This window comes from Portunus trituberculatus, chromosome 30 (genome assembly GCF_017591435.1).
Source record: "Portunus trituberculatus isolate SZX2019 chromosome 30, ASM1759143v1, whole genome shotgun sequence".
Taxonomy (NCBI): domain Eukaryota; kingdom Metazoa; phylum Arthropoda; class Malacostraca; order Decapoda; family Portunidae; genus Portunus; species Portunus trituberculatus.
This window is the reverse complement of record NC_059284.1, coordinates 4,969,990-4,987,082: the sequence shown is the minus strand read 5'-3', so window position 1 is coordinate 4,987,082 and position 17,093 is coordinate 4,969,990. Positions and strand designations below refer to the sequence as shown.

The window sequence follows — 17,093 nt, the reverse complement described above, 5'->3', positions numbered from 1 at the left end:
ACTAAATCATACTTAGAAAGAAACACACTATTTTAATATTAAAGGAAATACAATAATAGTGAATCAGGAAGGCGTATATGATGAATTAAGTGAGACCTTTGTGTTCTCTTTCATGTGTCACCCATGCACTCTACACACCATAACACTGGGACAAGAAAAATGAATAAATAAATGAATGAAAACAAAACAAAACTGAACATTCATTATAAGGACACAGAAAAAAAAAACGTGACAAGGATAAAGAAGAAAAAAATAATAATAAATAGATGAATGAATGAATAAATAAAATAAATGAAAAAATCTCAGAAAAATAAATATAAAGTAAAATTGTCACAAGGATAGAGACGCAAATAAATAAACAGATATATGAATGAATAAATAAACAAAATAAATAAACATTGTTTCCAGAAAAATAACCACAAAAATGGAAAAAGACACAAAAACAAGACAAACAAAACACACCACGTGAAGAGACACAGAGAGAGAGAAAAAAAAAAAAAGATAAAAAAGAAATATATCCAGGGCAGAAGACAGGAAGGTTGCCCACACTACTGGTGCCCTTGGAGTGTGACAGTGTGCCCTCCCTCACCTGGCACCACCACTCACCAGGCCACAACACCAGCAGTAATAATGACAACATGCACCCTTACAAATCCCAGCAGTGTCCCTTCATAACAAACTTTGGCTCTCCATATACTTAGAGGAGACCCAAAATATTATAACTAGGACACATTTCTGTATGAGGTAACTGAGAGAGTGTGTGTGTGTGTGTGTGTGTGTGTGTGTGTGTGTGTGTGTCATGGGTGAATTAGGGAATTAGGTAGACAAAACATGGAGGTAACTGTACAAAAAAAGCAAGGGTGAGGTTAAGTTGGCTTAGGTTAAATAGGTGAAGCTGGTAAGCAAAACATGTACACTTGTAATATTGAATGCATAAATGTATATAACCTCAATATACAGAAAGTCAGCTACTGTAGTGTGTGTGTGTGTGTGTGTGTGTGTGTGTGTGTGTGTGTGTGTGTGTGTGTGTGTGTGTGTGTGTGTGTGTGTGTGTGTGTGTGTGTGTGTGTGTGTGTGTGTGTGTGTGTGTGTCGTCTGACTTAAAAATAGCCCAGGATTTGCTTGGGTTCATGTATTATAGATAAGATCACATCACAACTGAACCAAATGAAACTCGAAACTCGGACAAACATATGGGAATAAATGGGAATAAGTCTCGTGAACACAAACATACGTACATGAAGACAAAAGAACAAGTTAGATTATCTTTTAAAACTGTTGCCTTCACCAGAAACACACGCAGGATGGAGGCAACCTTGCAGTGTTCACCGAAGACACACACACTCTGGAGGGACTTAATGCAGGAAGAGAGAAGCAGACTAAATGAAATACTAACAAATGAAGGAGCTTTTTGTGTATGTATTTGCAGGAAGAGAGAAGGAAAAGAAATGAAATAATACTAATAAATGAAGGGGTATTTTGTGATACTTTAAATACCACAGAGATGAAGCAATAAAGTATGTGCTGGTAGTTTGTCATACTCTAAATGCCACAGAGAGATAGTTGATAAAGTGACAAAAAAAAAAATCTATCTGCAGTAAATAGAAGCAAAATAAATGAAAAAACAAATGAAGGAGGTACTTTGTGATACTTTAAATGCCACAAAGAGAGAGAGAGAGAGAGAGAGAGAGAGAGAGAGAGAGAGAGAGAGAGAGAGAATTTGATAAAGTGAAAAGAAAAAATCTATCTGCAGTAAAGAGAAGCAGAATTAGTGAAATAACAATAATAAATGAAGGAGGTACTTTGTGATACTACAAATACCACAAAGATGAAGGAATAAAGAGTGTGTTGGTACTCTGTGATACTCTAAATGACACAGAGATGAAGCAATAGAAGTGTGTGTATCCCGTGAGCTCACTAGTCCATCTCTAAATCACACATGGGTAGCGACATCTTGACACGCTCACCCTTCACCAGAGCCAGAGAGGGCAGGCAACCACCGCTGGCCCACAACACAACGCTAACCACTAAAAGCAAAAAAAAAAAAAAAAAAAAAAAAAAAATCAGATTAGGGGAGTGACATCTTGACAAGCTCACCCTTACTACTGCTAGCTCACAAATCAACGCTAACCACTACACGCAAACCAAACACAAATCAGGGAAAAAGTAAACAAAAATCACCCTCTTGTGTCGTTAACAAAGCTCAATTGAACTCTAAAGCAATCCAATTTTTCCGTAACACCAATTGTAGACGGAAACGCAACAAACCATCAGTAGCGGAGAGTGAGAGAGAACAGCGCGGGACATGGAGATGAAAGGGAAATGGCAGGAATCCCAATTATAGGGTTGCCAGTTGCCAGTCCCGCCACAGAAAGGTTAACAGGACAAGGGTGGGTGAAATACTGTTGATCATTAACAAACTGGCCGGTTTCAATGATGGTTTCTGGTGATTTGGGGAGTTTGTTTGTGTTTTTAGTGCATTGTGTTGTGTTGTGTGTTGGTGTTTCTTCATGCTTCTTTTGTCATGTTCTCGCCAAAGTCACCTAAGTTTACTTGATTCTTAATGTGAAATCTTGAAAATGTGTCTAATTTTTGCCTTGAAATGAAATTAAATGGATTGGTTTAAAATATTTGCTAATGCTTCTTTTCTCACGTTCTGGCCATGTGAAATTTAAAAGTCCAAGGTTGAATCTGTTTTTTAATGTGAAAGCTTGTAAATGTGTCTAACTTTCACCTTAAAATGAAATCAAATGTACTGGTTTTCATTTCAAGAGCTAAAATATCACTGGTTTCTCATCTACTATGAAGAAACTGAAAATAATCCCGTCAGTTTCTTAATGGCAAGAATAGCTACAATGTTCTCTCAATATGGCTAAGAGTGAAATAAAATGGACTGGTTTTCATTTCGAGAACTAAAAATATCACTCATTTCCCATCTATCACTGAAAGAAAACTAAAACAAATCCCTAGACAGTTTGTTAATGGTAAGAATAGTCACAATTATTCCTCTCAATATGGCTGAGAGTGAAATAAAATGGACTTGTTTCTATTTCAAGAACTAAAAATATCACTGGTTTCCCATCTACTCTGAAAAAACCGCAAACAATCCCACCAGTTTGTTAAAGGCGACAATAGTTACAATAATTTCCTCCCAATATGGTGAGTGAGGCAGGGAAGGAGTGGATTGCTGGAGCAGAGCAGAGCAACACACCACACCTGACAAGCACCATAAGCCAGCACTGCCCTGACCTGATACCACCCTAACCTAACCTAACCCACCACACACTCACACACAGGGGGAGATACAAGCCATGGGGGGACTGGCGACTTTGGGGGGTCAAGTGAGGAAGGCGTAAAAGCACGTCCATTCCTTCTAAGCGGATGAAACTGTGAATGAAGGCGTGAAGGGAAATGAAACGCCGACACGAACACCTGACTAGATGATTGTCACTCGAAGGGATGATCACTAGTAAGACAGGGCCGGCACATGGCTTAGGGGTGGGAAAAGGGAGAAATCAGCACTAATTTTTTTTCTAGGTAGCAATGTTGTTTGCAGGAAAGGGAGAGGGAAGTATAGGGAAACAATATAGCCTGCTTCACACTTCTAGATTCCCAGAGGCAGGGACAAGAGAGAACTGGGAGGAAGGAAGTGGTAAGTTAAGTCTTGGTTACATGTACATATATACACAGAAAACCTGAAGCTAACCTGAAGCTGAACCCAAAGTATGTTGTGTGACTGTCCCTCCTCTCAGCTGCACCACTCGCTCACTCTTACTATGTCTACAGCTGATATGGTCGGTGTAAATGATTGTTAAAGCTAGCGAACATTTGTGTGTGTGTAACTTTTCAATTCAAAATGTAAACTATGTGAAAGTGTAAAGTGTTCTCTATCATTGTTTTTTGTCCCTAAGAGCAACACAGAATGGGACATAGCAATCAGCATTATATTTTTTAACGTTTGTGTGTGTGTGTAACTTTTCAATCTAAAATGAATTACAACTGTGTGAAAGTGTAAAAGTGTTCTCTATCATTGTTTTTTTGTCCTTAAGAGTAACACAGAATAGGACGTAACAAACATCTTTTCAAATGTTTGTGTGTGTGTAACTTTTCAATTTAAAATGTAAACTGTGTGAAAGTGTAAAAGTGTTCTCTATCATTGCTTTCTTGTCCTTAAGAGTAACACAGAACACGACGTAGCAATCAGCATTATATTTTCTTATCATAGTATTCATTCCAGGTTATGTTTCCTTGATCATTCTCTCTCTTACTATGAAAAACAAAGCTGAATGAGAGGCAGACGTGTGCAGCCTTGACATACTTATCTATAATAACAAGATATAATTCCCAATAACCACAACAACGCATAACAAGATCAACGTATCTGTGTCCTGCAAAATAGATCTATAACGTTAATTCACCGAAAAATATAACTATGTATCTTTTCTCTGAGTGCAAGATGTGTGTGTGTTTGTGTATATGTGTGTGTGTGTGTGTGTGTGTGTGTGAGGGAGCTGCCAGCCACACCACACCACACCACACCACACCACACTTGCTCTGCACCACACACATCAACACATCAAGTTTTCTGTGTATACAAGGGCAAGCACGTGGCAGAGGACTGAGTGCCTATAATGGTAGATGTAGAAGGCTAAATAGGAATTATATTTAGATAAAGTTAACTATCAAAGTCGAGGATGAGGATTTGATACACTATAGAGAATTGAGAATAGATTATAAATGGCAATGGAGGTTATATAAAAATGTCAATTATAGCCAATGGGTCAACCAACTATCTTGTTATAAAATATGTATTGCTAAACTCTGTCTGTTCCGTTTCTATTCAGATAACACTATAAAAATGTTTAAAAACCAGCTACTTATTAGCAAACATCAACCAATGGCATATATGAAAGACTAGCCTTAACAACTGCTAATACAAAAGTAATGGTAATCATCGTATCACCCTTAGTCCTTAGTCTCACCCATTACACGTGACGCCACTACCAATAAGCAACAATTTATGACGCTGGAGGTAAAAAAACAGTGACACCATCATCATCATCATCATCATTGGGAGCTATCTTGGCAGGGGACCGACAGAGAGAAAAAAAAAAAAAAAATACAAAAGAGAGAAATGAATATACAAGTGAGGTGTCAATACTATACGCGAAAACCTTCCCTATCAACCGTCCTTTTAACCTCTTCAGTACCAGGACGTGTTTCCATATTCGTTCAGCTTACTATTTGATGATTTTATACAGCTTTGGAAACTCGTATGGGGTATTAAAATAATGAAGACTATGGGCCATTACTCTTCTGACTACCATAGACCTTTCCTAGAGTCAATAAAATGGTCTAATCGCACCCAAAACTCAAGGTAAAAAGCAGTATGATGTGTTTTTATATTCATTTTGCTTACTATTTGGTGATTTTATACAGATCCAGACACTCATGTGGGGATTAAAATAGTGAAGACTCGACTACAAATCTTCTGACCTCCATAGACCTTTCCTAATGTCAATAAAATCGTTCAATCACAACCAAAACTCAAGGCTAAAAACGCGTCCCAGTACTGAAGGGGTTAAAGATATCGAGAAACATTACCGGATTAGAAGAATATAAACTTTCAATCAGAACCGACCGACCTTGACCGACCGAACGACCTTAACTAACCTACAACGAACGTCATGCGAGTAAAAAGAGCTGCTTGAAATACGCCAAAAAGCAGTACAAGCTAAACTGGAGGTCAACATAATGGACAGCAGTTGAGGCTTGGGGGGTCAGCTCACTTGGGGGTCAGGGGGTCAAGGGTTAAGAGGTCATAGGTCGCAGGGGTTTAAAGTAAACTGTTTCCTGTGCGGGGGGTCCCACCAACCCTTACTGGGACTCCCGGCGGACCACAGACCCACTTTGTTAGGAAGACACATTGTCAGACTATTTGTTGAAGTGGCAGATGTCTTGGGGCTATGAGCTGGGTGGGGCTACCTAGAGGGACTGTCTGTGTGTGTGTATATATGTGTGTGTGTGTGTGTGTGTGTGTGTGTGTGTGTGTGTGTGTGTGTGTGTGTGTGTGTGTGTGTGTGTGTGTGTGTGTGTGTGTGTGTGTGTGTAATTCACTGTTTGATCTGCTGCAGTCTCTGACAAGACAGCCAGACGTTACCCTACAGAACGAGCTCAGAGCTCATTATTTCCAATCTTGGGATAGGCCTGAGACCAGGCACACACCACACACCGGGACAACAAGGTCACAACTCCTCGATTTACATCCCGTACCTACTCACTGCTAGGTGAACAGGGGCTACACGTGAAAGGAGACACACCCAAATATCTCCACCCACCTGGGGAATCGAATCCTGGTCATCTGGCGTGTGTGTGTGTGTGTGTGTGTGTGTGTGTGTGTGTGTGTGTGTGTGTGTGTGTGTGTGTGTGTGTGTGTGTGTGTGTGTGTGTGTGTGTGTGTGTGTGTGTGTGTGTCTGAATGTGTGTGTACTTGTTTCTGTCTTCTCTTCTTTCTCTCAGAACACTGGGTTAGTTTAGAGGAGTGTGGGGGTGTTTTGGGGGACGTTTGGGTGTGTGTCAGAGTGTTTAGGGATGTTTTGACGATGTTTTGAGGGTGTTTTGAAGATGCTTTGGGGTGTTTAGGGATGTTTTAGGGTGTTTTGGGGCATTGAGGGGTGTTTAGGGGCATTTTGGGGTGTTTAAGAGATGTTTGTGTGTATTTTTAAAAAGTTTAGGGGTGTTTGGAGATGTTTCTGTGCATTTAGGAATGTTTGGCATGTCTTGGATGTGTTTAAAGATGTTTGGGGGTGTTTAGGGGTGTTTTAGGGATGTTTAGGGATGTTTTGGGGTGTTTAGAAGTGTTTGGGATGTTTAGGGATGTGTCAAGGTGTTTTGGGGGTATCTGCTGATGTTTAGGGTGTGTTTGGAGGTGTTTGAGGATGAAATGAGCATTTTCTGTCTCAATTCTTGCTTCACTTTATCTTGTTTCTTGAATAATTGCTAGAGTTTTCAGTGTGTGTGTGTGTGTGTGTGTGTGTGTGTGTGTGTGTGTGTGTGTGTGTGTGTGTGTGTGTGTGTGTGTGTGTGTGTGTGTGTGTGTGTGTGTGTCACTATACTTGCTTCTGACTTGGTTTCTTTGTCTTGTTTTTAATTTATTTCACTTTACCTCCTTTCTTAAATATTTGCCAGTTTTCAGTTTCATCTTTGTTTTTTCTACATTTTGCTTCTTGTTTTTCTTTCTCTCGGATTTGGATTTTTAGGATTACTCTGTGTTTTCTATTTATCTTGTTTACTTGTTACATATTCTACTACTTAATGCTTCTTCACAATTTCTTGGCATATTTTTCTCTCTTTTTTCATTCATGTGTTTTCCCAGCGGTACACTTTTTTATTTTGCTTATTCATTCTGTTTACTATTTCTTTTAATTCCTTTTTACAATATGTTCCCAGAAGCATGTTTTTTTTCCTTCCCTGTTTACCTGTTCATTCAGTGATTCCACCTTATTTATTTATGCGTCAGCACGTTTCCTTCACCTGTCTATCTATGCTCACTAATTTTGAATCATTTATATTCCCAGAAGATTCCTAGAAGCATGTTTTTCCTTCCCTGTTTGTCTGTTTACTTATTGATTCTACTTTACTTATTTCTCCGATAGCACATTCTTTTTTTACTGTCTATCAATTGTTACTAAATCTGATCTATTTATGTTCCCAGAAGCATGTTTTTCCTTCCCTGTTTGCCTGTTTATTCAATGACTTCATTTATTTTTCCAAGAGCACATCTTTTTTTACCTATCTATGTGTGTGTGTGTGTGTGTTTTTCCTTCCGTTTGCCTGTTTACCTATTCATTTCAGACTCAACCTGATTAATTCCTCCGAGAGCACATTCTTTTCATGTATCTATCTATGTGTGTGTGTTTTTCCTTCCCTGTTTGCCAGTTGATGTTTATTCAGTAATTTTACTTTATTAATTCCTCCGAGAGCACATTTTTCTTTTAACCTGTCTGGCTATGGCTGGGTGTTGTGTGTCTGCTTGTTTCCCTGTTTCAGAGCGTCAAGGGTTGAAAAGTGAGTGGGGCTGCAGTTTGACGCAATAATATGAGTGAGAAGCAGCGAGAAGGCTCAGACATGGCCTCTCTCATGGCTTAGGGACTTAATACTAGATATAAAATTAACCTAAACAGATTAATAGAAACATTCCACAGTATGTTATGTATGTATGTATGTAGCAGCAAGATCAGGTTAAGCGTTTATATGGCCTCAAGATTATAGGGAGGTGTGTGTGTGTGTGTGTGTGTGTGTGTGTGTGTGTGTGTGTGTGTGTGTGTGTGTGTGTGTGTGTGTGTGTGTGTGTGTGTGTGTGTGTGTGTGTGTGTGTGTGTGTGTGTGTGTGTGTGTGTGTGTGTGTGTGTGTGTGTGTGTGTATACTTGAGGGTTTAACAAGTCGTACGTGATAAATACATTTGTGCTTTTTGATACACATCTTTGATTTCTTCCCAGGATGAAGGCTTTGGGTTGTTCCCTCCTCCTCCTCCCTGACTGGCCGGGTTCTCCTCCCTCTTGAGGCTTCCGAGTGACTGCCGCTCTCCCTCCCTCACCTCACAATGTCCCTCTAATATCTTCCCTTCCAAGTACTCCTGATAAATGTAAAGTGTATTGAAAGATCTAAAATGTCCTTAATGTAAGTAGTAATAGTGGTAGTAGTAGTAATAGCAGTAATAACAGTAGTAGTGGAAGTAGTAGTAGTAGTGGTAGTAGTTCCCTGTTGCTATCGTTGATTTGGTGTGTTTATGTTGGGTCATAATTTACGTACGACAGAAAGTGTTTTGGCTGCGCGTTGACTGACGGCGTGTTGAATATCTTACGGGTCTATCCATTTATCCACCACACTTTTAAAACCTTCCTTTCTATCATATAACAAGTACGAGTTTCAGTTTTTTTTTCTGGTGGGGAAGTGTCTGCCTATTACAATATTCAATAACTTCACAAGATGAGGCCGCCTGCACCTTTCACCATCAACATTTCACTTGGCATGGATCGCGTCGCAGAGAACACATTCCCACAACAAGACCACCAATCTATCTCTTGGACACCACTAACACGGCAAAGCTCATTGGAAAGTTATCAAAATTGGCAGTTTAATCTCTTACTGTCCCCACAAACCAAGCATGTGGTGGCGGTGTGGTGAGGGAAGAGCCTGCACCACACACCAAGACACCACTCAGGCAGAACACTGTGCAGCTGGCTATTGTTTCCTGTGCCAGAGTAAATGCCTGAGCTACTTGTCTTCCCTCAGGCCCAGCAGGTTCTTGATGGTCTTCTGGGCCTTAGCGAGAGGTGCCTTGGAGCTGCGTGACTCTTTCAGGATGGAGTGAGGTAGGTTGAGGGCGAGGGGGTCCCGTAGCCTGTCCAAGTCCTTGTGGAGCTCTGCCAGACGGTTCTTGAGCATGTTGTACTTCTCCACATTGAGTCCCAGCTTCCTGGCCTTCTTGTGGAAGCAGAGCAGGAACTGTCGGTCGTGCACGTCGGGTAACAGGAACTCCTGAAGTGTTTGGGGTGTTAGTGAGTCACTGGCACTGCTACACACACACACACACACACACACACACACACACACACACACACACACACACACACACACACACACACACACATCAAGAAAAGTCAGTGTTTGAGGGACATTAAGAAGTTCAGTTTTCCACATAGGACGGGGGACATTTGGAAGAGATTGTAGCAGAAAACTGAAGGAAAAGTTGGATAAAAGTAGATATGGAGACAGGTCACACACACATACACATACACACACACCCATCAACCATGTCCTCACCTGTTTAGTCAGCACATAGTAAGCATAGGCTCCCATCGCAGTACCATAAGTGACAAAATAAGTGACGGGCTCCATAATATCCCAAGAGTACTCCCACCATGTCAGTCTGGCCAAGAACCCAAACTGGAGAGCCATGTACCCCAGCCCAGCCCAGGCTAGGATGGTGGTGCGACGCTCGGCTGCCTTCACCAAGTCTTCGCGTTTCTGTGGTGGTGATGATGATATTAGCAAAGGAAAAGAAGGAATGAAAAGAAAGGAAAAGGTTTGTGTTTGGTGGTGATATTGGTGAAGGAAAAGAAGGAAAAGGAAGGAAAAGAAGGAAAAGGAAGGAAAAGTTTGTGTGTTTGGTGGTGGTGATGGTGATAATGGAGAAGGAAAAATAGGAAGGAAAAAGAAGAGAAAGGTTTGTGTGTTTAGGAAGAGGAGGAGGGAGAGGAGGGATAGTAAGATGAAGAGGAAGAGGAGAATTTTTTTAGTGTTATTGAAGTACCAGTGTGTTGAAGGAAACTCTCACAAGAAAAGAAGGAAAATATGATTGGTACAGTATGAAATTCAAATGAAAGAGGAAAAACAAGCTAGTCGTACAAAATTTATGGAAGGAAAAAATAAAAACACTGAGGAAAAAGAGGAAAAAATCTCACTACTCATAAAAATAAACATGAGTAAAGAGAAAGAACATGTTACTTCATACAAAACTTATGGAGAAAAAGAAGAAAAAACATGATTATATTATTCTATGTGTGTGTGAGTGTACCTTTCCAATAATGAGTAATGAGTCTGTGTGTGTGTGTGTGTGTGTGTGTGTGTGTGTGTGTGTGTGTGTGTGTGTGTGTGTGTGTGTGTGTGTGTGTGTGTGTGTGTGTGTGTGTGTGTGTGTGTGTGTGTATACCTTTCCAATAGTGAGTAATGAGTCTGTGTGAGAGTACCTTTTCAAGAGGAGCCAGCTGAGTCTTGAGGTCTTCAATCTGCGCCAGGATGTCCCTCTCCTTCATGATCTGGTGCTGATCCACATTGAGGGCCATGTACAGCTTGTTCACCAGCTGCCGCACGTCCCCCATGTCACTCAGCTCCTCCTGCAACACACCTCCTATTACAGTCCTCCTCTCTATTGCAGGAGTTAACCAGTTCTCTTAATCACTCACCAGTATTCTGTCCACCTTTCTAATGCAGGAGTTAACCAGTTCTCTCAATCACTCACCAGTATTCTGTCCACCTCTCTATTGCAGGAGTTAACCAGTTCTCTTAATCACTCACCACTATTCTGTCCACCTTTCTAATGCAGGAGTTAACCAGTACTCTCAATCATTTACCACTATTCTGTCCACCTCTCTATTGCAGAAGTTAACCAGTTCTCTCAATCACTCACCACTATTCTGTCCACCTCTCTATTGCAGGAGTTAACCAGTACTCTCAATCATTCACCACTATTCTGTCCACCTCTCTATTGCAGGAGTTAACCAGTACTCTTAATCACTCACCACTATTCTGTCCACCTTTCTAATGCAGGAGTTAACCAGTACTCTCAATCATTCACCACTATTCTGTCCACCTCTCTAATGCAGGAGTTAACCAGTTCTCTTAATCACTCACCACTATTCTGTCCACCTTTCTAATGCAGGAATTAACCAGTACTCTCAATCATTTACCACTATTCTGTCCACCTCTCTAATGCAGGAGTTAACCAGTACTCTCAATCATTCACCAGTATTCTGTCCATCTCTTTAATGCAGAAGTTAACCAGTACTCTCAATCATTCACCACTATTCTGTCCACCTTTTTAATGCAGGAATTAACCAGTACTCTCAATCATTCACCACTATTCTGTCCACCTCTCTAATGCAGGAGTTCACCAGTACTCAGTCATTCATACCTTTCTCTGGTAAATTCTGGAGCTCCCTACCTTCCTATGACTTGACCTCATTTAAGAGGAAGGTTTCAAGACATTTATCCCAGACTTTTGGCTAACTCTATTGATCTCTAAGGGAACTGGCAATCAAGTGAGCCTTTTTTTTCATTTTTGTTGCCCTTGGCCAGTTTGTTGTCTTACATAACAAAAAGGTGTCTGGCTTATGCAAATGAACGAAAGAAAATAGTGTAAACAGAAAGACTGAGAGGAGGAAGAGGAAATAATTGGAGAACAGTTATTTAAAGAAGAATTGATGGAGGGAACCAAGACAGTGGTATATGAATTAAATGTGGGGAAAAAAAATGGTAAAGGAAAGTTCTCGACATGACCTACTGAAATGAAAACACACCAGTGTGAATCAACAGTGAGGAACGTCAGGGAAGTGACGGTATAAAGGTAAAGCTGACCCACACACACATGCACACACACACACACACACACACACACACACACACACACACACACAGAAAGAGACTCATGAATTATAAAGCACACAAACACAAATGCACACATGTTTATATATAATTATTTTTTTGTATACTATGCTATCTACACTCCTAGCTACACACACACACACACACACACACACACACACACACACACACAGACAGGCTGGTGAGGAGTGTGTGTTACTGATTAATTGATGAAATATTGGATTAATTGATGGAATAACACATTTAATAAACATTTGTAAAAACAATTATAATTCGTTTGTATGTCGTGTGAACAATGGAGTGTGTGATTAACAAAAACAAATAGAAAATAAATAGGGAAATAAGCAATGGAGTAATGAAGTAAGTAAATGAGTGACAATAACATAAATAAAAAATGAACTGCAAAAAAAAAAAAGAAAGAATAAGAGAAACAATAATAATGATAACAGTAACGAGTTTTATGAGGGGCCATTAGATGAGGCAGCAGACATGAACAGGTGAGAGAAACACAGCTAATTAAGACTCCTTGCACCTCAATGACTGAAATAATGGAGGCAAGATCAATTTAACCCCTTCAGCACTGAGACACATTTCTACCTTGAGATTTCTGTACAATTAGACCATTTTATTAACATTAGGAAAGGTTTATGGAGGTCAGAAGATTAACAGCTGGAGTCTTCACCATTCTAATCCCCCACATAAGTTTGTAAAGCTGAATAAAATCACCAAATAGCAACCAGAAGATTAATGGCCACAGTCTTCACTATTCTTATAAAAACACGTCATGGTAGTGAAGAGATTAATGACACCTTCTCAACACTAATTGCCTGAGCCACCAGAAGTGTCCCACATACTAACAAAACTCTCTATGCGTTAACTATTTCATTATAATCTTGTCACTGTTTCTTTCCTTCACAATCTTCTTCATTAATTGCTCTCTTCTTTATATACTCTCTCTCTTTTTTCCTTCGTCTTAAGTGTGTCAGGCAGGAAAAGTGCTCTATATAGGTAAAACTCTCTCTCTCTCTCTCTCTCTCTCTCTCTGTTGAATATTTGTGTGAGATTCTAACAAGGAAAATAAGGAAAAGAAAAGAAGGAAAAGAACAAGGAAAAGAAAGCAAGGGAGACTGGGAAAGGAAGACAAGAAAAACAGATATAAGAAAAGAAAGGAAAAAATTGAGTAAGGAAAACATGGCGAGTATTAAAAAAAGGAAAAGAAAAAAGGAAAATGGAAAGAACGTAAGAAAAAGCAGGGAAAAGAAACCACGAGACAGAGAAAAGAGAAGAAAAAGAGAAAAGAAAAAATAAGCAAAGAAAAAAAAAATTGCAAAAGGAAAGTATGAAAAACGGGAAAAGGAAGAAAAAGAAAGGAAGTGAAAGCAGAGAAAGAAAAAGAAAATGAAAAAGAAAAAGAGAAAAGAAAGATTGAGAAAAGGAAAAAGAAAAAACATGGAAACTATGAAGAAAAAAGAAAAAAAACAAAGGAAAAGAAAAGAAAACAAGGAAAACAGAAAAGAAAATGAAAAGAAAAGGAGAAAGAAAATCGAGAAGGAAAAAGGAAAATAAGAAAATTCAAGAAGGAAAATATGAAAGAACGATAAAAAACAAGGAACAGGAAAATAAAGGAATAAAAACATAGAAAAGGAAAGAAAATGAAAAAGAGAAAGAAATGGGAAAGAAAAAAAAGGAAAATAAGGAAAAAAACGAAAAAAACGCGAAATAAAAAAAATAAAACACGAAAAACAGAAAAAAAAACAAATGCAGAAAAAAAGAACCAAAAAATGATGAAGACGAGAGAGAGAGAGAGAGAGAGAGAGGAGTATCATTTACAGAAACAAACAAATTCAGTAATAACGAGAGATTAACAGCTGGGAGAGACAAAGGACACCCCAACAAGGACACGAGAGAGAGAGAGAGAGAGAGAGAGAGAGAGAGAGAGAGAGAGAGAGAGAGAGAGAGAGAGAGAGGTGATTTGCATGGTGGCGAGGCAGAACAATGACAAAGTGAGGCTGGAAGTGTTTGACCTTGACTTGTGTGTGTGTGTGTGTGTGTGTGTGTTTTCCATTTTCGTTGCTTTTTTACTGTGTTTTGGTGTAAGAGTTATTGAAAATTATGATATGACCGGTACTTAAACGTCAATAATGTATGTATCTGTCTGTCTATCTATCTGTCTATCTATCTATCAATCTGTCTAACTATTTATTTATCTATCTACCTGTCTGTCTGTCTATTTATCCATCTATCTGTCTAACTATTTATCTATCCATCTATCTATCTGTCTAAGTCTGCGTGTGTCTGAATCGAGGACAAGGTCACAGCCGCAGCTTACATCATTATTCATTGGTGTTCTAATTGCACTGTTTACTGATAACGTGTTCCTCTTAATTAGATAATAAATTCAAGACATTTTGAGATATTAGATAACACACTGATACCATTTCCTCTCACACACACACTTCTTGTACACTTGAAACCCTTTATCTACACTCTTCCCTTTTAAATACCACACTTACACTCTTTTTGGATCTTAAAAGTATGAATCTACAGTTTTCCCTTTAAAAATACCATTAACCCCTTTAATATTGGAATGCATTTTTACCTCAAGATTTGTGTACCATTAGACCATTTTATTGACACTAGGAAGGGTCTATGAAGGTCAGAAGATTAATGGCCACGGACTTCACTATCTTAATCCCTTTAGTACTGGGACACATTTTTACCTTAAGAATTGTGTACGATTAGACCATTTTATTGACATTAGAAAGTGTCTATGAAGGTCAGAAGATTAATGGCCAAAGTCTTCACAATTTTAATCCCCACATAAGTTTCTGAAGCTGTATAAAATCACCAAATAGTAAGCGGAATGAATGTGGAAACGCGTCATGGTACTGAAGGGATTAATTTACATATTTTGAGAGTAGCGGGAGTGACGCGGGTTTCCAAGGACGCTTTATGGTTCTAGTGACAGATTATCAGTATTCTAGCATTCTTACCTGGAGAACACACTATTTACATCCGCCTAGTAAGATGCACGTATTCAGAAACGCTTTGTTCTCTCACCACGACAATTTTCCAAGGCCAATATTTACATACTCGGCTTAAAATTCCACGTTGAGTATGGAATTATTTAAAAAGCCTAACAATTGTCAAGTTACATTCAGAATAGCATTTTATACATTAATAACATTTACGTTAGCACCAGAGGAGTGGCCTGCGTTCCACGCCACCTTGCCCTGCTGGGTGGACATGTCCTCCACCTGGGGTGTGGTTGTGCTGAAACACTTACGCGATGGACCTTCATTATTTTCAAAGAGCTCTAGTTGAAATGACAAAGGCTTTAAAGGATGTTTCTGTAATTCTAGTGACATGTTAACAAGTTTCCTGCATTATCAACAGGGCAAATACTCTTTAGAATTCGGCTAATGGTCTCTGTAGTCTTTGAAAATGGTGGAGGAAATGCGCGTGCCATCTGGTGGTGACGAGGCCAAGTGTTAGTCAGCTCAGAGAGAGAGAGAGAGAGAGAGAGAGAGAGAGAGAGAGAGAGAGAGAGAGAGAGAGAGAGAGAGAGACTAAGTACATACTTTGTTACAACTACTACTACTACTACTACTACTACTACTACTACTACTGCTACTATTACTACAACAACAACAACAACAACAACAACAACAACAACAACAATTACTACTACTACTACTACTACTACTATTATATGAGAAATTAATTTAAAAAAAAGGACATTACATAACAATTAAGTAAGAAAACACACACACACACACACACACACACACACACACACACACACACACACACACACACACACACACACACACAGTTTTTAAAGGACAAATATAAGAAACCAATTGAAAAAGAAACATTATGAACTAAACTCTTACAAAACCACAGTTACGTACCACACTCTCTTACTCACACTATCCACTTTCTCTCTCTCTCTCTCTCTAGCCCGTATTCTGAAACGCTTTGCTCTCTCACCACCACTGCTTTCCAAAGGCTCTAGATGAAGAAATACGTGTTTTTAAGAGTATTTTCATTGTTCTGGTGATGGATTGACAAGATTTCTAGTCTATTAAAAGGATAAAATGTCTTGAAAAACCCGTCTACTCGTCTCTGTGGCCTTGAAAAATTGTCATAGTGAGAGAATACAACATTTCTAAGAGTATTTTCATGGTTTTGGTGGTAGATTAGTAAGATTTCTAGTGTATTAAAAGGAGAACGTCTTGAAAAACCTAGCTAGTCGTCTCTGTGGCCTTGGAAAACTGTCTTACTGAGAGAGTAAAGCGTTTCTAAGTACAAGCATCTCTCTCACTCTCACTGTCTCTCTGCAAGCACCCAAAACTCACCTATGGTTCTGAGGACGACCCTATCAATGCCGTGGTCCTCGTGGGTGAGCTGATCCACGAGGTCCTGTACAGTGTGGGTGACGGGGCGGAGGGTGAAGCGGCAGCGGTCATTGCGAGAAGGGAGCGGCACTGTGAGCTGCGGCAGACCATTGCACACCGTCACCGTCACACCTGCAATAGTTAGGTCAGGTTAGGTTAAGGTAGGTTAGGTTAGGTTAGGTTACCGTAGAGAGAGAGAGAGAGAGGAGAGGTATATGAAAAAGTAAGTATTAACCCCCTTAAGTACTAGGACACATTTTTACCTTGAGTTTTGTGTACGATTAGACCATTTTGTTGACATTAGAAAGGGTCTATGGAGGTCAGAAGATTAATGGTCAAAGTCTTCACTATTTTAATCCCTACACGAGTTTCTAAAGTTGTATAAAATCACCAAATAGTAAGCAGAGTGAATATGGAGACGTGTCATGATACTGAAGGGGTTAAAAAGAGGAATATAAAGAATATGATAAAGACAAAAGGAGGAGGAGGAGATGAAAAAGAAGAGGAGGGAGACGAAGAAGAAGAGA

General features: G+C 39.5%; 1 protein-coding gene across 1 annotated transcript in view; it reads right to left on the bottom strand.

Annotated features, from left to right (window-relative positions):
* Positions 1 to 7,435: 7,435 nt before the first annotated feature.
* Positions 7,436 to 17,093, bottom strand: part of LOC123510738 (calcium uniporter protein, mitochondrial-like) — a 119,461-nt gene continuing 109,803 nt past the window's right edge. Inside the window, exons 3-8 of the mRNA XM_045266082.1 lie at positions 16,528 to 16,698; positions 15,587 to 15,635; positions 15,366 to 15,439; positions 10,753 to 10,931; positions 9,827 to 10,030; positions 7,436 to 9,541 (exon numbers count right to left, since the gene is read on the bottom strand). Of these exons, the coding sequence (XP_045122017.1) occupies positions 9,278 to 9,541; positions 9,827 to 10,030; positions 10,753 to 10,931; positions 15,366 to 15,439; positions 15,587 to 15,635; positions 16,528 to 16,698 (941 nt within the window). The 3' untranslated portion in view covers positions 7,436 to 9,277. The remainder of the gene's footprint in view (positions 9,542 to 9,826; positions 10,031 to 10,752; positions 10,932 to 15,365; positions 15,440 to 15,586; positions 15,636 to 16,527; positions 16,699 to 17,093) is intronic.